Source organism: Drosophila takahashii, chromosome 3L, assembly GCF_030179915.1.
Source record: "Drosophila takahashii strain IR98-3 E-12201 chromosome 3L, DtakHiC1v2, whole genome shotgun sequence".
NCBI classification, from domain to species: domain Eukaryota; kingdom Metazoa; phylum Arthropoda; class Insecta; order Diptera; family Drosophilidae; genus Drosophila; species Drosophila takahashii.
The window spans coordinates 26,532,858-26,554,289 of NC_091680.1; the positions used below are offsets into that span (position 1 = coordinate 26,532,858).

General features: G+C 38.3%; 2 protein-coding genes across 3 annotated transcripts; one reads left to right on the forward strand and one right to left on the reverse strand.

The window, feature by feature from the left end:
• Window positions 1-1,868: 1,868 nt before the first annotated feature.
• Window positions 1,869-8,494, reverse strand: eg (eagle). 2 transcript variants are annotated; one of them, XM_017143891.3, is made up of 2 exons: window positions 8,417-8,494; window positions 1,869-3,437 (listed from the first exon to the last, which is right to left on the reverse strand). In XM_017143891.3, exons 1-2 carry the CDS (start codon window positions 8,492-8,494, stop codon window positions 2,382-2,384), a joined length of 1,134 nt encoding a protein of 377 aa, XP_016999380.2. In that variant the 3' UTR covers window positions 1,869-2,381. The 2 variants fall into 2 exon arrangements, with proteins under 2 accessions (XP_016999380.2, XP_070071424.1); XM_070215323.1 differs by lacking the exon at window positions 8,417-8,494 and adding an exon at window positions 4,428-4,465.
• Window positions 8,495-9,090: 596 nt separating this feature from the next.
• On the forward strand, window positions 9,091-10,009 carry LOC108058905 (uncharacterized). The gene is given in 3 exon segments (XM_044393963.1): window positions 9,091-9,177; window positions 9,792-9,908; window positions 9,911-10,009. Coding segments are annotated over 3 exon segments (303 nt in total).
• The last annotated feature ends 11,423 nt before the right edge of the window (window positions 10,010-21,432 follow it).

Genomic DNA, 21,432 nt, shown 5'->3' on the forward strand with positions numbered 1-21,432 from the left:
GAATTATTGCATTGAATTTCATTGTTTGTAAATGCTCGCCCGCTGTGTCTGTATCGGATTGTAAACTGATTTCATTTTCTCCCTGTGCCATAGATTTATTTATTTTTCTCATTTCATTGAATGCTTCAAGTTCAGCTGTCGTAAATCGTCACAAAATGTTATGATTATTATTGGAGCAGGTATTGTATTACATAAGTTGGGTGGTCTGTGTTTTCTTTTGGTTTTGGAACCTAAGCCAAAGCAATGCATAATGTAAAGTTATCTTTATCCCTTCTGGCCTGGGGCTTTTCTCTCGATCGGTAAATCTCTATCGACGACACCAATAAAACTCATTGCGAAAGTATCTGCAACAAGCATCTACACCAGTGGCCACTTGTTCCTCAGCTCTCCATTCCCCATCACCGTGCATAAATGCATTTTAAAAGCTTATTGAGCACGCGAGTCGATGTTTCATGCTCACGATCTCCAGTCGCCCGTTTGCGATCCCCTAGCCATCGGTGTATTCATTTCGCTCGGAGCATTATTTCTGTTTAGCGGCTACTGTTTGCGCGGCTAATTGTGCGTGTGTCGTGCGATTATTCAGCTTTGTATCTCACTTTGTCTGGCTGCTCTCGGGGGGCGTGTTCCCAAAGATACTCTCTTGAACACACCGACAGACATAGACCCATCGGATAGACGTGTGAATTGCCATTCGAGAGTTTCACAGCCAATCAAGAGAGTTATGTCTTTGTATATTTGCACACCTCCTAGTGCGAGTGATGGCTAAGCGTAAGTGGAATGAAGTGTTTAAGGTGTATAAATTAGTGAAGATGTGTAGACGACAGCAGATATGTAAACGGCAGTTCGTTTCGCTGAAAGTACCTCTGAAAAGGGTGATAAAAATCAAAATGAAACAAACCTTGAACAAAAAACGTAATTTGAATTCGGGAATCTTCTTTTCAAATACTGCTTCCCGTAATAAATAATTTCAATCTATACGTTGGTCTGAACCAAATGACGAACACTTATGTGAAATGTTTTAAATAATACTTATCTGTCTCTTTTATAGCCTACTTCTACTTAATAAAGCAGTAACCTCACCCATCTCACGAAACTTCGAGTTCGTTTCCTAAGTCATTTGTTTTGGCCTCTATTCCCTGCCCAAGTCTCTGGTCTCCCGTTGAGCTGATATAAACTTGTGTCATCTGTCTTGGCTTGTCATAATTACATTTATATAGTCAACATCTAGGTAGCCTGACATTTGGAAATATGTCAGCCCGCACTGTTATGTAATGAATAACGCATTGGCTGGCCAGGATTTTCTGGTCCCCACTTGATGGATATACACGTAAGCACAGACGCCGTGACAGTTGAATTGAAAATACATATACATGTATTGATATGTACTTGTATATTGAACAAATTTCTGCTGTAGATGGCAAGGAAAAGTTTGGTCATGTGTCAATGGAATGAAGCTTTTTACGTCAGCGTCCAGAGGGAGAAATATAGAGATTTGTTTAAGAAGTTTGTAGATTAACGCCGTAACATAACTGGTGTAATACATAATTATTGGGCAGACAATTAAAAAAAAATGTAATATTATAGTTATTATTATTTAAAAGATCTTTCGATAGCCATTTTATCGGTAGCCAAAAAGTACTTAAATTGCTTGCATTTTCGTCACGGGACTTTAGAAATTTTTGTTTGAATGCTCTTTCTCTCCCCTCTAGAAACACTTAAAAAATTTTGGTTAAAAGTGTGATAAATTCAGTTTTAGACAGAATTCATGCTATAAATTTTTATTCTCTTTTACTTTTACATTTTTGATCGCTTCTTAACTCGCTAAGACAATAAATTATTTAAAAATAATAAAACAAACAAAAAGTCAATACGCAAACAACACATCAAATTAAGAATTCTTAAATTATCCTTACACAATTTTTGAACATATATTAAGAAAACAATTGGGCTACAAATTATAATATTTATAAAGAGTATAACCTAATTGTATTTAAATATTTACTGTCATTGAGCTAAAGTAACATATAATATTGATATTTGTACATAATTTCACTGGCACCAAAATGTTCAATTTCTTTCTTTTTCTTATACTATTTTTTTTAAGTCGTTGTGTTCTTTTAGGTTCTTTGTATGTTTTCGTTAGCTTCTGTTTTAATTTGGAAATAGTGTCATCTTTTATAATATAATTGATTTCTAATCAAATTGAAAAATTTTAAGAAAAATAAAAAAATAATCATAATGATTTCTCCAGTCATAACGAATCTTTCTTTGAAGCCCATCGACTTTCTGAAGTTGATTAAATACTCTGTACATACCTAAACCTAAAGTACTCGAAATTGTTTTGGCACTCGAACGAATTCTCTGGCAATCACGACATGATCTCAGCCTGTCAGTGTTTGTGATCTCACCAGGGTGAGATCAAGGGGCGTGGCCTTTCGCACGAAGGTCGGGGATTCCGCCAAGCAGTGAGTCGCCGCTGCCGGCTCACTTAAGCTGGGACTGCTGGAGGTGTGGACCAGCGGACTGGTGGGATCCGCTCGAGATCTGAAGGACAGATCGAGGGGCTCCTCCAGTTCCGGACTGCTGGCCGTGGGAAACAGCAGCTCGGCCTTGATCTGATCCTTGAAGATGGGCAGCTGCGGAACTCCGGCGGCGAGCAGTACTGGTGGCAGGTGGCTGAATGGGGCAAAGGAGCTGTACAGCGGCTCCGAGTGGCTCCGGAAGATCTCGAGCAGCTCCTGGTGGCGTTGCCGCTGCAGTTCCGCATCCGGCTCCGAAGTGGCCGGAAAGTTGGGATGCCGCAGCTCGAACTTGGGTAGGCGGGTGGCGTTGGTGGATGAAGGTGTGGGGATCTGACCGCTTAGCACGCTGGTTGCTCCATCTTCATTGGGATCTCCCGCCGAAGATGCTCCCGAATCACTGGGCGTATTGCTGAGGCGAGATTCGAGCTTCAATTGCCGCTGGTGGTGATGATGATTGTGGTGAAATTTGACCGCCTGAAGGAACGAGGGTGAGGCGGCGCCACCAACTCCTGTGCCCACGGCCGCTCCCTCGATTTTGGGCGATGTTGCGGTGGCTGACTTAATACAGGGATTCGTCTTATCCTGATAGGTTTGGCGCGCCTGATTACTGGCCTGCTGCAGTCGCGCCAGCTGCTCCAGACTCGCACTGCTCACGCCGCCACCTGATCCACTTCCGCCCGAACCAACTCCTCCGACGCCCGTCGTTGTCTGTTGCTCCTGCAAGAGGCAGTGGATCTTGAACCAGTTGGACCGTCGACCGTAGCGGGAACCACTCTTTGACATCCCCACCAGGAGGCATTTGCGCAGCCGGCACGCCTTGCAGGCCGTTCGGTTCTTCTTGTTGATCACGCAGTCGCCGTTGTGCTTGCATCCTGCTATCGCCGCTATGTTGTTGTATGTTCGACCGAAAAAAGACTACGGAATAAAAGAAAACGTAATTAATAACTTATGAGAGTTACTATGGGTAAAGAAAACAATCTAAATAAATTTCTAACAAAATTTTTAATACTGTTATAATTCTTTGATTATTGGTAAAATTGATCTATACGGATAGTAACGTAACTATAAAAACTAATTACGTGTATTTTGTTTTTGCTTTGGGTATGTGTCTTTGCTAATTGTGTGTATTTTTTGTTGTGAAAGTTACTATTTAATTGGTAGAATTGACAATTTTTGTGGTTGGGGACTGTTTGATATTATATTTTATTGGTTAATTTTACCATGTTTTTTTTTTGTGTCGGGATACCGATATCAGAACGTTTTAATAACCCTAATATTTCTACTTTACAATTTTTTCTCTTAAGGGCGGGTTTTTTTTGTGATTTTAAGAATGCGTAAAAGAACATGTTGATATATGGCATCGTTCTTGAGATATTGGAGTAAATTTACACCAGTACACCAAAAAGTTTTACTCAAAACCATGTTTTGAAAAACGGTATACCGCCGAATAGCTTAATGGGTCAAATGACAGCTTATTTTGGTACCCCAACCGTGACCCTATTTTTGTATCTCGGCAGAGGCTTAATGATTTAATGATTTAGTCAGGGGTTTTCCGACCTAAAAAGTATATATATTCTTGATCAACATCTGTAGATAATTCGATTTAACCATGTCCCTCGGTTTCTACGCGAACTAGTTTCTCAGTTTTAAAAGGTGGAAGTCTTATTTCTATTGTCCAACTTTGTCATATGACTCCCATAGGAACAAACGTAAAATTATGTAAAAAAAAATTGGTACCAGAAATTATAGCTTCCGTGGCCGTTGACATTTTACCTCTTGGGAATTTAAGCAAGGTAAAAATAGTAATTCTTTTACATTCATCGTCAAAATTGGAAAAAAACAAGAAGGGAAGCTACCTTCGGCCAGCCGAAGCTTATATACCCTTGTAGATTAAAGAATGCTTACTCGGTGCAGTTCCAGGGATTCCAGATTCATCGTTTCTATTTATTTACATTTTGTTTGTAAGTAGTCAAGAATCAAAACGCCTACTTCCTACAAAGTTACAATAAATTTTCTAATATTTGTTTGAATATTCCTATGGGAGCCTTAAGATATAGTGGTCCGATCCGGCTCGCTCCGACATATGTACTACCTGCAATAGAAAGAGAGAACTGAGAGACTAGTTCGCATAGAAACGGGCAGACGGACAGACGGACATGGCTAGATGGACTCGGCTATTGGTGCTGATCAAGAATATATATACTTTATGTGGTCGGAAACTCGGCTATTGGTGCTGATCAAGAATATATATACTTTATGTGGTCGGAAACGTCTCCTTCACTGCGTTGCAAACATCTGACTGAAATTGTAATACCCTCTACAAGGGTATAAAAATACTTTGACGCGATCGGACTATCGTAGCAAATTTTCAAGTTGCTGTCTATATATAGTAGTCTTCTCTCGGTTTCTCATGGTACACACCAAAAAATCAATTGGTAAATCTAACCAATATAATAATAAAACGGTTCCCAACCACAGAATTGTCAATTTAACCAATGAAATAGTTACCAATGAAATAGTTACCCGCACAACATAAAAATACACACAACTGACTATTTTATAGTAGTTTTACTATTAAATATTACCCTTACGTACTTTCAAAAATCGTCACAGTCTGGTGTTCCCCAAGCATATTGTATTTTCTTTTATTAGCTACATACATATTTGTGGGGTGTACACTGAGCGTGTACGATCTGAAATTGAGTATCCATTGCTACTCTGAATTTGTGGTTGTACTCCTAGTTAGGCTGGGATAACACTTTTAATTTTTATTTTCAATTTATGATAAAATTTTTTTTCCTTATGGGAGTTAACATGAGTGCGAGCGAGACAGAGATAACATAAATTCGACACACAGTTATTGCTGCTAGCAGCAGAGCAGTCGACAGTCCCCCGAGCCCCTCCCCCCCTGTCTACGCCCCCTAAACTTTACAATGGCTCTTTGCTAAGGGGGTCTTGCGAAAAAAAACATCTTAAGATTATACAAAAAATTGTAAGTCAATCGCACAAAAACTTTAGAAGTTAAATTATTAAAATACTAACAAGAGAACCCGTCACTCAGCTGAAGGGAGTGCGAAGGAGATGGAAATAAAAACGTTGATCCGCCGTAACTTTTTAACGAATGGTCCGATTTAAAAAATTTCTTCTACATTTTGATAGGTATTGATAAACACAATAAAACTGCATTTTTACTTTTCCGAAATATTGAAATTTTTAAAATCGTATATAAGCGATTGTCGGCGTTATAGGGGGCGTGGCACCCTTTTGAAACAAACTTGCGCTGCGTAGGAACTCCTAGAATCTGCATGCAAAATGTCAGTCTTCTAGCTTTTATAGTTTCTGAGATCTCAGCGTTCATACGGACAGACAGACGGACATGGCTATATCGACTTGGCTAGTGATCAAGAATATATGGGCACTTCCAAAAAAAAGTCCACCAAGCCAAAAACCTTGAAACTTGAATAAAACATATTTCCACATGATTTTGCCCCGATATTAGTTTCTAATTAGTTGGATACTGAGCTTAACTACAAATTTGGAGTATAGTTTGATTATTTTTATGACAAACCCCACCAATATACGCAAAAATCTGTTTTTGGCTATTTTTTTGTTATTTTTTGGACCTGTCATCTGTTGTAAATTTATCATATAGGAATGCTAATATGTGACATTTTTCTGTACTGAATGCTTCATTCACATGCTAAACTATTAAATTAAAAGCAAAACATCCAGCAATTGAGAGATAGAGGTAAAGAAATCCGCTTTACAAAACAGTCGGAAAAAATGTCCCGAGCGACATGTCCCGAGCGAATGTGGTTGAAACTGCATAAAAAAAAAAACGGCAAAGAATTTTTGAGTAAAACCAAAAGCATTTCACAGCGACATGTTTGAACAACATTCTAAAAAAAATCGCATTCAAATATTCCATCAGAATTTGCTAATTTCTGCTGTTGTATGAACTTCCCCGAAATCTACTTCTATTTTTGTCCCGAGCGAATACGGCAGTTTTTTACCGATATCTTAAAAACTAAAAGTGGTACACAAGATTTTTACCAAAAATAGAGCTTGGGAAGAGTGAAAAGAAAAGCCCATAATTTAAATTAAAATCCATTGTTTTACAATCTTTTTTCAACTTTAAAGGTGTGCAAATGTCCCGAGCGACATTTTGGAAGTGCCCATATATACTTTATAGGGTCGGAAATGCTTCCTTCTAGCTGTTACATACTTTTGCACGAATACAATATACCAGGGATCGTAAATAAGAGTTACCCTATTCAAAAAAATTGACATATAACTCTTATTCTCCAATTTTTATTAGAAAAATCAACAAATAAGAGTTATTTGTCAACTTTTATAATAAAAAATTTAAAATAAATATTGAATTGAAATAACTCTTAAACTAAGGGGTGCATTGGTTTAAAATTTATATGTATGTAATCTATGATTGAATACCTTTCTGTTGATATGCCATATGTCCCTAGAATATTTTTTATAATTTTATAAAACTAATGTTGTTTTTGTAACAGGAGTGTACAAAACAAAAAGAAGAGGATGATTCGAATCCGACTTAATCTCAAAATTCATCTGAAAGTGGTTTTATAAGCGACTTTTTAAATTCAATTAATGTAGCAAGCAATGAAGAATCCGACAGCGAGGTTGATCCTCAGCTTAAATTGACGATTACGGAAATAAACAATTACCTTACCTTTAAGACGAATTAAAATAGGACATAATGGAGTATTGGGAAGGAAAAAAGTTTACCTATCCACACTTATACCGACTGGCGAAAATTTTACATTGCGTTCCTGCTACTCAGGTCTCCGTAGAACGCACTTTTTCGGCCCTGAAATTAGTGCTGTCGAATTTAAGATGCAATCTCTCGTCGAAATCAATAAAATAACTATAGTTTTTAAAATTAAACAAATAGATCTCAGATTATATGTGTATTGAAATGCAATTTACTTAACCCGTTTTTGTAATTATATCTTGTCTGTTATGCACCCTTGCTTAACTTTTATTTTTCTTATCCCATTTCTTACATTATAAAAAATATTCTTGGGATTAACTCTTATTTACCATCCCTGGATTTTTTATCTGAAACATGTTTAAAACTTCTTCCAATCCATTCAAATAAATAAAGGAAATCTATCTTAGGTAAACCACTTAACACCTTTCCACAGTAAGTTTTTATTGCTCTCATTGTTTCCGCCTGTTTGCACCTGTCACTAACTTGCTCCACCTATTGAACTTGCTTCAATAACAAAATATGCGTTTTTTATTTGAGCAACTAAGTGTAAGACAGCATTAACAATTGTTAAGATAAGAAAAAAGACACAACTCTTCGTGATCTATTTACTATTCCCTTTTGTTTTGGAGCCGTGCCAACTCATGATGGAGCTTGCCTCCAGTTGATTTTGAAGTTCAACTTTGAGTGGTGTTTGATGGGTGTCTGAGACTTTTGTTTCCGATTGCGCTGAGTCACCTAATATGCATGTAATTTTTATTTGATTGACTGCAGTTTACAATTGTGGTCGCCTTGGGGCTTACCTAGCTCTATATTTTGACCCGCCCCGCTCGCCCTGCGAACTGCTCTGAATTTCGCAGACTTTTTCCCATGCTATTTGAAGGTGAGCCTTGTATTGTGTCCGCAGCGCACACGTATCTACTTATAGTCAATTAAAAATCGATTAATCTACCGAATTGAATTTTAATTATAGTAATAATGTTTTCGATTTGGCTTTGTAAAAAAGTAAAAGCCAAAATCGAGATCATTTTTTGCACATTTTGTCTACGCTGTGTGCGAAATGAAATCTCTAGAGTTTCTCACAATTGTCGGGATTAAATTCTATAAAATATCGATTTGGGTGGCTATACTGTCATAGCAATAAACTCACCTTGCAGCCTTCACATGTAAATGCCCCAAAATGAAAACCAGCCGCCGGCTCTCCGCAAACTTTGCACAGCTGGTTCATCTGCAAAAAAAAATATATACAACATTTATTTAAAAGTGTTAAGAATATAATGTTTTTATTTTGGGTTTGTTTAAATTACCTTAATTAATTAATTAGAATTTATTATACTCTTTACTCGTAGAATAAAAGGGTATATTGTATTCGTGCAAAACTATGTAACAAGGAGAAGAAAGCGTTTCTATAAAGTATATATATTCTTGATCAGGGTCACTAGCCGAGTCGATCCAGCCATGTCCGTCTGTCCATCCGTGATGAACGCTGAGATGTCGGAAACTACAAAAGCTAGAAGGTTAAGATTTTCCACACATATTCTTGGGCTTCCTACGCAGCGCCACGCCCCCTCTAACGCCCACAATCGTCGTAACGATTTTAAAATATGTCTGGCGCCCACACCTTTAACGATTTCCGAGAAGTATAAATGCAATTTTGTTGTGTATATTTATACCTATCGAAATGTAGAAGACATTTTTCAAATCGGACCATACGTTAAAAAGTTATGCGCAATCAAAAAAATTGTATATATCCATCTCCACTGCACTCCCTTTAGCTGAGTGGCCGGTATTAGATAGTCGGGTCACCAACCCGTTTACAATACAATGTTGCGTGCTACCCATTTAAAAAAAAGAGAGAACGCTATAGTCGAGTACTTCGACTATCGGATACCCGTTACTCAGTTAATAGAAGTGCGAGGGAGACGGAGATATGCTTATGGGCGTTAGAGGAGGCGTGGCCGTCGGCAGAAACAAACTTGCGCTGCGTAGAAAACCCTTTTACTCTACAAGTAACAGGTGTAATAAATGTCTTTATTAGCTTTAATTTACACATATGTATGTATACAAGCTGTTTTAAATAATCTGAATACTTTTATAATTGTAAGTGCTTTCGAATCCTAATAAAATTGAATTTCTCTTCAGTTAAGCAATGTTTTTTTCTCATTCCTTGCTTTCCTGCGACGTTTTGCGGAATACCTAATGGAAAAAAATCCAACTCCGGCGACCTCTTCACGATTGTCCTTGTTATTGATGATGCTTTTTTTCACAGAAGATTTTTCTCCGGGTTGTGTTTTTGCTGGCGGGCCAACACACTTACTCTCGGCTCAGCTGTGAGCAAGACGAGGCCATGGCCAAAGCTTCAACCACAAAAGCCACGCCAAAAAGCAAAAGAAGAAGAACTGCAGCGGCAAAAACAACAACATGCATAACCGATGACCCACTGCGTTTCTCTTTATTTTTATTCTTTTTTCGGAATTTTGTTTTTATTTTCGCTACAGGTCGTGGATAGAAATTGAGGTACGTAGCGACCGGTTTGGGCTTGCACCATCAAAGTTTCGGTCGCGGCAATGTCAGGAGACCCTGCACTTCATCTTCCCCTCTCTTTCACCACGAGAATACCTCTCTTTTTATTTTCCGGGAAGACTACGTTCACACATCTAATGCAATGTACTATAGTGACTTGTTTTGCCTGCCCATAAAGCCTAAGGTCAAGCGAAAAAAAGATGCAGCGAAGAGCAAATAAAATATCTCAGAAAATCTTGCGTCAACTATTTAATGAGCATGAAGAATCTGAGGGAGGGATCAATTTTGTCATGGATATTCATTGTAAATTCTTAGGTACATTGGTGTGCAAAATAATATTTGCCGTGGGGGTTTTTCTCGTTTTATTTGTTAGACAACGGACATTAAGATAACTTCTAATATATCATTTTTTAGTTTGAAAAATACAATTAGTGTATAATATAATGAACTTTGTGAGCATCAGAGATTTTGTATTTGTATATTTCTTCAAGTCGATTAGTTTTTGTTTAATTGATATGTTTGTTCTCATCCTTTAAAAGTGCAGTTCTTCAAACTTTGACGAGGTGCAGCTTCTAAACTAGTGACTAAAACTCAGCGATGTGCAATAAAAGTTTAAGGACATTCTATTACCAGTAATCGAAATCGGCTTATCAGGACTCGAGAAATAAAATAAAATAAATATAAATTGACAGCATACAAACAATTTTACGTGCTTTTTTCTTTTCAGGGTGACTTAATCGAAAAGCCAAGATCGTATTCGATGAGGAGTTTGTCGATTTTATTTTGTAAACTAGTGTTATCGTCGTATAAGTAGCAAATACACGTACCATAAATTGAATTTCAATATATATTAAATTGTATTTTTACATAAAGTATTAATAAAGTGTTGGAGCAATATAAAGCTTTTTCTTACAAAATAACGATTTATACCAAAAGGTTAAATAGATGTGCAAATTTAAAAAAATACTCTGTTAGAAAGTTGTTATGAAATGCTGCTGGAGTAGTACTCTTTTTTAACCCACAGCTGCCTGCCCAAACGCCCTGACACCCCGCAAGCCAGCTAGGTTAAGTGCTCCACAGAGGTGTCCGGATCTGGGCATTTTCCGGACCAGGGCCGCCAGCGGCAGGGATCTGGTTCGCGAAATGCGCCCAGCAGGTGGTGGTGCCCCAACGTGATGCTGCTTCTGTGATAATGGTTAGCCCCATCCGATCGCCGCCGCCTGCCAAATCCGACGATGGTCTGCCAATGCCCGGCACTTTGCATATAAACGCTCGCTAATGGACACCAAAGGTGACAGCAGAGCGTTGCTAAATTGGCAAACATTAAATTTGCACCTTCACAGCGAGCGAGCCAGCGACCGCGAAACCGTGACAATTTTCGGCACAGCGGTGCGCTTTTCCAGAAAGCAGGAAAACCATCAGGCAGAACTGCTTGAGGAGATCTTCCATTGCTGACAAAAGCCTCAGAGTCTCTACGACCCAGAACTGCAGTTCATACTGAAGCTACAGTGATAATCTGGACTCTATGCAGCCAGAACAAAATGAGCTGAAGGGGGGGAGTTTTGAGAAAACGGATTTATAAACAACGCGTAAGTTAAATATGGTAATTTTTGTGTACGGTGACAGCACGTTAAAGTAAAGGGAATGGGATATATTAAGCTCTAGTTTGTGACAGTTATTTAAAATATATTTTTATAAAATAATTCACATTTCATTCTTAAAAATTTAATTTTACCTTAACATCTGATCAGACTGGGTTTTAAATAAAAATGTAATAAAGAATAAATTTAATAAAGAAATATTAAACTTTAGTTTCCAGCTCCCGGAAAAATAAAATTTAGTATTGTCTAGCAGTATTGATAAATAAATAAATATGAATAAAATATGAATAAGATTCATTTTAATAGCCATGCTAACTTGTGGATAAGAGGTGTTTATTAAATGTACTCTCATTGCCAAATCGACTTTAAATAACACCATATCTCTTCGTACCTGATCTCCTAAGATAGAAATAAAGTCCCAAATCATTTCGATCCTTATTGAGAAACCCGAAAGAAATGCAATTGAACGGCACGCTTGGGCTATAAAGTTGCAGATTTTTATCCAGAGGCGGCATCTCAATCCTTTTAGCGTTTTAACATTATCACGACAGCGACCAAGGCCACTATTCCACGTAACCGGACGCATATTTGAGAGGCTTGTTTGGGGAGCATCTTTAGTTACCCCTTCATTTCATTGGACAGGAGTCATGAAGGAGGACATAATTCCCATGCCACGAGCTAATTAAAAGTCCTCAAGCCGAGCCCCTACAAAAGGTGAACGTTATCTGTCCATTTATTTGGTTCGATGGGCAGTTTGGATTGTGGGAAAACAATGAATAGAAGAGAGTTGTGCAAATTCGAAAAATTTGACTCTCCTGTGCAGTTTCCTTTCAAATTTAAAACCAGAATCCCCATTGTTCATTTCTGAGTGTATATCGAACCCAGAAGATCACAACATAGGAACGATCTTGGCTGACAGGCTTACCGATTAAGCCAAGATTAATGTTACACATTGAGCTGAAGCAGACAATTAATTAGAAACCTAAACTGCTACAGAAAATACTTATTGATCGTAAGCCAAGTGGATGATTGTTCAGATCTAATCTCTGGAAATCTACAAAATGTTGTGTGCCAGTCCGAGTTTAACTGGAGATGAACTCGATGGGGGACAAGTTCGGAGTGGCTTAGACAATAAGAACCAGATCAGTTTGTAGCGGCTACATTCTCAACAAGCTCATCAACTCGCTGTTGACAGACCAAAAAAAAATTTAAAAATGTTGTATTTTTCTCAATAAGAATAATAAACAAGGGCCAAAAAAATGTGTCCTTAAAAGCAAACAAAATGATGGACAATGCCAAATCAGATAAAGGCAACAGAGGGAGAAAAGGTGTTCAAACAAGCAAACCACGATTGTCTCAAATATTTTGAAGCCGCTACAAAATAGAACAAGAATCAAGAACACAGCCTGGTGAACCCCGGAGCATTGACACAATCTGCCATCCAAACCCCTTCTCGACCCGAATCTTCTCCGATCTCGGCAGACAATTGCCGGTAATATGCTTTATTATTAGCCCTGCCAGCCACTGGAGACGGACATTCGCAATATGCAAATCCACTCAGCAGTCACACGCTCTAGTTTGAATTGTCTGCTTCCGCCATCCTCGATTCTCGGTCCTACATCCTCCGCGATCGAGGATCCACGATCCAGTCGAAAGGCTGCCTCTGGCCCTTTTCTGCTTGATTGCCGACAGCAGTTGGACAATTAAATGTTTGAATATCTTCCAACTTTGTCCATTCTCTGCTTCTATTGTAGTAATTTCTTGACACTTATCGCACAAAAGGCAATAACATTATTAATGAGCATGTCAATGAGCTTCCTTTGTCTTCACCATTACACTTTTTCTGGTTCTCCTTGGGCGTCCTTAGTGGTAAGTATGAACTCTTGGGAGTTAACGTTCGGTCTTGATTACAAAGTAAATTCGCTAATTCCCTTCGCTTACACATAAACCTTTTTATTTTTTTGGACTTGTGTTTTTTAGAAGATGTTTGGTGTTGTGTATTTTCATTACCGTAGAATTTTGTTGCATTATTCACTAAGAAAATATTTATATTTTTTTTAAATTTTATTTGATCGTAATTTATTGTTTTAATATTATTTTTAATGTTTAGGGTTTTCGATTTATTATATCCAATTAAACAACTTTATCTGACAATATAATTTAATGTCATAACGCCGCCTTTGTTAAATTTAATTTAGTCAAATTATGCAAAGTGGCTCTAACTGAATTAAATGTTTTATTTATGTGCCTTTCTTGTCTGGGAAGTGTTTATATTTATTTATTTTTTCAGTCTTGATTAATGTGTGATGAATTTTTAATTTGGTATGCCGTATCAATTATATGAATGAATGTTTTGTTTATTTCCTAAATATATCATTTGCCACTCCGTGACTTGAACCTTTTTCAACACATTTAGTCTTTGCTTGAATCTTACCTTTTCCAGAATTTGTATTTCCAAAACTGCATAAATTATAGGCTCTTAAAAATTCCCTTATTTGATTTTGTTTTTGGCCCCGATGTTAATTATGTAGTTCTTTTTTAACTTCACACACTTTGGGTATTTCTGGATAAATATCAATTGATCATATCAGATATATGTATTCATCACATGACACTTATTTAAAAGGAATTATTGCTGTTGATATAGCGACGGCTTTCGAGAGTAGTGATCACGTGGCGCACATAATGCCGAAGAACTTCGCGATCGGTCGGATATAATGTGATTGCGATTGCAGAGCGAGAGAGCAGCGAAAGCCTGACTGACGGTGCTTGGCAGCGTAGCGTCCACCCGAGACTAAATCAATGCCGTCGTTCTGAGCGCCAAACAGACTCGGACTGCCAGATTGGCCCTGGCCTCAGAGATCATCTCATCCCAGCAGCAACATCGGCAGCAGCGACACCAACAGCAGCAGCAACATCAGCAGCACAACTCCAACAGCAGCAGCAACATCAACAAAGCGCACGCGTCTGAGCCTGTATTTCTGTGCCTTGGCAAACTTAACTGTTAATCGGCCACTGCTGCTGCAGGAAATCCTGTTTGGCGAACAGCTGCTGAGCCGCTCTGCTCTGTAGGCTTTTCGACACTGTTAAATCGGTGTGATCTGTTAAGTACTCTGTACTTTAGGCCTACCAAATGATCAAATTGTCTAGTTGAAAATGATATACAAAAAAAAAAACACCAACACATTTAAATTTAAAAAAATATACTTAAGTAGATTTGAATTTTCCATAAGGAGCCCAAATTGTTCCGAAATATTTTTACTTTAGTGTAGTTTTGTGATCCAAGAAATTAGCAGTGAGCTAATTCGCATTTACTAAAATTAAAAATCTAATTTCATTGCGTAAAATCTTATTACCAAAGGTACCTTTTATGAATGATAGTTATGATATTAAATTTTTTTAAGCGTACTCTGTTACCGACTTTGCCTCAAACATGTTCGCTGTGTGTCTTGAGCTCGGCTCGTTGTGGTTGCTGTTACTTCGGGCTCTCCGCTCTCTGGAAACTGAACCGCTGGGCTTCCTCTGAGTGCTGAACTGTGGTTGGTTGTTGGCACCGGCACGATCTTAAAACGTTTCGTTCGTTTTCATTGAATATTGTCTCGATGCGGTTGGCTGTTGTGTTTTTTACCCCCATTTGGCTTTACACACGATACTGTTATCATTTGAGTGTATTGGCTGCGAGAGTGTTAGCTCTGCTTTGTTCACTGTGCATGTGCATCCATTTGCACTCGTATTGGACGACTAATGTGGCAAAGAGGTGGGCACTTAATGCCCGGCGATCAGTATAAATAAATATTGGGAGAAATCAAGAAAACATCAGAGGAAATTTGTTGCTTGTCTCGCAAAATGGGGAAAACAAGTTTGTTGCCTAAGTCTTTTGTATTACTTAAATAGTTAACTGATTTTTTATGTCCATCACTTTAGAACACTTAATAATAGAATAATAGAAAATACTGACTAAATGAATAAAACATTTTACGAATGTATTAATTAATTCATTTGAATATTAATATAAATATAGTGTTTTGTAATATTGGGAAAATTTTTAAAATCAATATGAAAAATATTTAAATCTTTTTTTGATTACCAAAATCATTTAGCTCAAACAATGCTTACTTTAAAACTTTACAAGATTTATGTTAGAATGTACAGATAAACCAATTCTGTTTCATCTATACTATTATAAAAATTAGTAAATTCATTCGTACAACATTTTATATTTAAAGTAATGCTTTAAAAATTCGCTTTACCTTTAATAGCATTAGTAATATTAACAAATAAGTTTAAGGATACCAAAAACGCGACCATTTACCAAACTTAAAAACCTGGTTACAATACATTAAAAAATACCATATCAATAAAAATATTTATAGTTATTATTTCCTTGTTAATTTCGATTTCCACCAGGGGCAAATGACAGTGCAACAATCAACGCGTTTCCATACGTCTAATTGAATTCTCTTGTCATAAGCATGATCAGATGGCTGCCCCCGTGCGCTCAGATGCCCACTCAAGTGATCCTCGGGCATTTGGCCAGTCTTTGTTTCTGCCTCTGTCTCTATCTCCATCTCCAGCTCAAAGTCTCGGCTTCTGTCACTTGGTGATGATGATGATTTCATTTTAATAACACCACTGGCCGGAGAAAAGTCTAGCACGGTGGAGATCGTTTAATACTCTGCATTCGCTGCGGCCGTGTCAACACCACTTGACGGAGTAACAAGGAAGCGCAACACTCTAAAACGACGTGTAATTTATCACAGCCAAAAGCATTTAGCCATGAACTGGAACGGAGACTCCAACTCCAACGTGGACTCCGACTGTGAGTGCAACTGAATCTGGCTAGTTTCTTGCAGTAGTTTCCTCTGGCTCTGCCTGTCAGCATAGTTGTCGTCATAATCTTGCAACCGGCGATATAGCCCCTGAAGCTGCATCGCAGCAATTTTTGTCGTCATATTAACATTTCTTCTGCTCGTGGGCAAATCTCCTATCTTCCCTGTGCTCTTACCAAATTTTTAATTAAGATTGGGCCTTGGCCACGGGCGCATACGTATCTCCCCTGCTCGCGTGCTCATCTCACGGTGATGAGTTGGGGCATTAGCTTTGATGGCTGCTCATATTTATTAGAGCGCAATCTGCCTCAAATTGTGGCTACTAGAAGCGATTTAGAGAGCAAGGAACTTTAATCTAATTAAAAAATGGCCCGTTGATATACACTCAGAACTGAATCTAGTGCATAAATATCACTTAAATAGCAGTATAAATTCAACATTAAAATTCAAATGTTGTTTTATTTTTTAAAGTGTTTCGACTGATTTATTATATACATATTTATTTATTCATACATTTTTAAATCTTTTAATAAAAAAGAAAGCGGGTTTCTCTTGACATAAAGAATTTAAAAGTCAATAATAAAAGAAATAGTTAATTTGAGTTTTATTTGATTTTTTTTGGTACTTTTTAATATTTTGTTTTAATTTCAAAAGGAATCACATGAAAACTAAGGGTAAGGTCTTTGGCTTCAAAAAGAAGCCTAACTTGGCGATTTAATTTATTAACATTCACTAATTTTTATATCCGTTCATATTGGCTAATCTCAAGAAGACCACGAAGACGGGTGCCAGGAGAGTCGCTAAATACGGTGACTTTCTCAAGTCAGTTACAAGTTAAGTTACAAACCCGAATGCTAACCTTATGCTTAAGGACTCGATAGATCGAAAGTTTAGCTTATTCCGGATTTTCGAACTTTATCCTTTTAATGAACACTTTTTTATTAACTCAACGACATACACGCTAATAAATTACAAACGTTTAAAATATGATGATAAAGAATTTTCCTTTAAAATTTAGGAAGTCCTTTTTTCTCCGAGAAATGTATAGTTTCCCCCTTTTTTACCAAGCCGCATTAAAACTTTTCAGAGAAAATTTCAATCAAGCCAAACGAAGATTGCCAAACACTTAAACAGGTCTGTTTTGTGCACTAACATGGCCAAATACAAATTGTCCATGGCCAAAATAAAAGACGAAAATCCAAAGAAATCACAGCAAGCCACAAACAAAATAAGCGACAAATCTGCCGAAGCTGACTTGAAGCCGGAATGCCGGAGAATTGAAGACATTTGGCGACATACGATCGATGCCAAATCGATCCAGATACAGATACTTTAAATCACAATTTCAATTGAACGAGCGCAGGCCGAGCCGGGCCAAAAAAATCTGAAAATCGATCTGCGCACATGTCAAAGGCGGTAGCAAAGTCAGCAGCCACAGCGCGCGTAGACGCAACAACATCGGCAATAGCAGCAACAACATCGGCAACAACTGGCAGGCAGCATTTTATTTCAATTTCAATTGATTGTCGTACAATCGCCATGAATAATTCAATTTTTAGAATTGCATTGCATGAAGTCAGATAGAGATAGCTGCTGGACAGGCGATCGGCGAGGGAGAAAGAGAAGGAGTGAGGAATACGGAACATGGACATATTTTCGCCACTGTCTGTTGTTGTAGCTGTAAGTTATAGTCACTTGGCCCCTCTCCTTGTGCCATCCCGACCCCCAAGTCGCTGTCAATGTTATTGGCGATATAAGGCCATAAAGAAGATCGTTCATCTATATGTTTCTGTATATGTGATTATCAAAAATTGGTAGACATATGCATATTTTGATGTCCTTCTCCATAAGTATTAACCAGTTTCTACGAATTCTGCTCTATGTATTTTATGTCCCGATATTGTTGACAAATGATATCATTAAATCTCGATAAATAAATAGTATTTATAAAATACACACATGAAAGGCTACTTTAATTATAATTTTACTAAACTCTAATGATTTCCAATTGTATGTTTTTAATACACACTCGAGTTCTGAATTCCAACCATCTTCCACACATAAAACACTTTAAAGGGTTAAGAAATGAAGGCAGATGCTTCGATGTGTAAGCCATTTTTTAGGGTTCAAAGAGAGGGGGGCCGTAAAACGAAATGCATCAAAACATCATCTTGAACCATTAGCAATGTCAGACACATTACGCATCCCCTGCGAAACAGGACTGTTTCATCTGCCATAGAACTCCAGCCAAGCAGCGTTGATTAATGAGAATATTATGCAACAATTATGTATATAAACACTGAGCATTGAATGCGAATACAAATCGGAGTGAGTGTCCCGTATGAATTTGGCTTTTGAGCGTTTCAAGATCACGGATCATGTCAAATTAATGAACTCGCTCCCGGTCCTTGACTTTGACACTTCATAAAGGTGTCGACGCGACTGAAGAAGGAGTCCTGGGCATCCTGCCAAGGACAATAACCGGCCTGCTAATTTCATTTGCTTCACTTTATGCGAGGACAGGCCTCGTCTCCTAAGACATTCCCAGCTCGCATAAATCACACGGCGATGAATTTGCATAACTCCCGGCGCAGATCTCTCAAGTAATTTGTTCTGCTTAAGAGGAAACTAGTTTGCGTCCTGTCATGGGATACACTTAACATCCTTTTTTCGGCCACCGTTTCGCCGAAGAAGGCATGTCGGAGGGAAAGGCTCCCAAGTGTATCGTTGGGATGCGAATTTCGATCTAGATTTCCTTTCACCCATCTGCCGGCTGCATTCCATCGCTCATCTGCTTTGCACTCCATTTGGAGCCGCTCCTTTTTGGGGCACATATTTGGCCTGTGATGTCATCGGGCGCACATTTCTCTCTCCTCGCAGACTCGCATAAATTCGCAGCCTAATTTGTTAAGAGCGCGTGCTTCAGTTTCGGCCTCAGTCGGCGGCTTCCCTCAAAAAGATACTACAAGTAATAACAATTGTGCGATCTGCCTGGCTCTCTTTCGCTCATCTTTAAGCTAACAAGGGAACCCTTTGGCCTTACCAAACTGTCAATACCCTTAGGAATTATTTATTTATTTCGCCAACAGACTTTATATCCTTTACTGGCTACTTAACTAAAAAATGAATTCCGTGCTTCAAAATAGTTTATGAAGTGGAAACGATATTTTTTAGCTCCGAGGCAAAATACATAAAATAACTAAAGATACTACAACAACTGTTTTTAAGTCATTAAGTTACAATTTTTAAATATAATTTTTAAAATGAACTAGAGCTCAGTTTAATTACAAAAATCATACCTAATTAATTCATAATAATTACAAATACTAAAATTAATTTCATATTTATTCTGTAATATCCATAAAACAATTAATACTGTAAAGAATTGTTAATTTTCTTGCAAACATTTTACTACACATTTAAATTTCAAGATGTTCAATTAAAATATTTTTAATTAGATTTTAAGACTATAAAAACACCCCCAAACTCTTTGGGAAGAGTATCACCCAGGCTTTTGCATCTCGCCCGCTCAGGCCTAAGCTAAAGTGACAAATTGGAGCGTTTTTTGCGGTGCCTCAGTGTTTAAAGCTAAGCCCTGGACCTGGGTGCAGGGGTCTGGGGCCCAGACACCTCTCCACACATGTGGAACGACGAAATTCGGGGCTTGGCCAGCGAGCCACACTTAAGTGGATTTCGGAGCATTCTGCGAGAGGCGAAACAAAAAAAAAACGGTTTGCCCTATAAATCTTCTGGGTGTTGACTTGGTTTTCTTTTCGGTTTGCCTTTTTTCTGCACGTTTTACGACTGACATTAATTGAATGCGTCTGAAATTGGGGGTACTTTCCTTTGGGCATAGCACACGCTTCATCTGATTTATTTGCAATGCGTAATCTTCGCGGCCATCCAAATATTCGGTGAACTTGGCATGAACTTCGCAGTGGGAATTAGAGGCCGAGGACGCAGCCTCTCCCCTTTTCGGTGTCGGCGGGTAGATTTGTCGGCTAGAGAACAAAGTGCAGCCGAAATGCCACAAACAATTGCTTCACATTTTCCAACTTTCTTTCGGTATGCTTAATAGTCTGGGCCACAGACTTCGGGCCAGAGCCCATGGATCGCTCCTAGAACCAGTCGCAAGATCAAAGCTCGGCGATATAATTGGCCGCTGCCGCTCGTTGACCGCAGAGATCCACATCCCAATCCTCCGGCCTGCGCATGCTTAATAATAATTCGTTTTGGCAAACAATGTAAATTCTTCATTAGCCTCCTAATTTGCTCGGTATCCCTCTGGCCGCCCGATCCTTGGCAATTGTTTGTGCCTCCGAGATCTGGATAAAATGGTATTTTATGAGGAGCACAGCGAAATTTGTTACATTTTCTTGGGGTTTCTTCGGCAGGGGAATTCTCTCATTTCCGCCGGGACATAAATGTTTCTATTTGTGGGCGGTTGGTTAGAGTAAAGTTACTCTGTCTATGGCTTACTTTGTTTATGTTTTAGCGGAACGACAATTATGGGATCCTTAGAAGGAATGGGATTTTTGTTTTGGTACCCTTCCCAATTAGATTTAAGGGTTTACATATATAATTGATCCGTTTATAATCCTGGATATATGTACTTTATATTGGAATAAGTTGTAGTTTCTTAAGAAAATCCTAAAATACTTGTATAATTTAATTTCTGAAGTTTTCCAAATGCATTTTTAAAGAATTTCCTAATTCTTCTTGCTAGTCGTTACATCCTGAATGTTTCTTAATTTTCAATAAGAAAACCAATACCACTTTACGGTCATTAGGCATTCTATCCCGCATATTCGAAACGCTTTTCTCTTCTTTCTGTTTTTCCATCTTGCAGTAATTTTTCACTCCACATGCTACGAAAGCAAGTCGCAGGAATGCCGCTGATTCGCGCTGATTGATCGATTGATTGAGTGATTGACAACGGCGCCAATGAGAGGCCGATCATTTGCTAACTTGGGTAGTTCACGTTCGCTAATTAATTTAAGGCCGAAATGCCAGAGCTGTCATAGCCAGATCAAGGCGAATATGGTTGGGATGGTGGGTTTTAAGTTGGTCAGTCAGAGGGCTGATGACAGAGCTTTCCATTTGGTTGCTAAATGGTACATAGTAATTGGTAAACAAGTGTTGCGTTGGTTTTCCCTGCTCTCCAGTAACTCTCAAGTTGAGTGCATTATGGCTGAAATTGTTGTGCCCTGGTA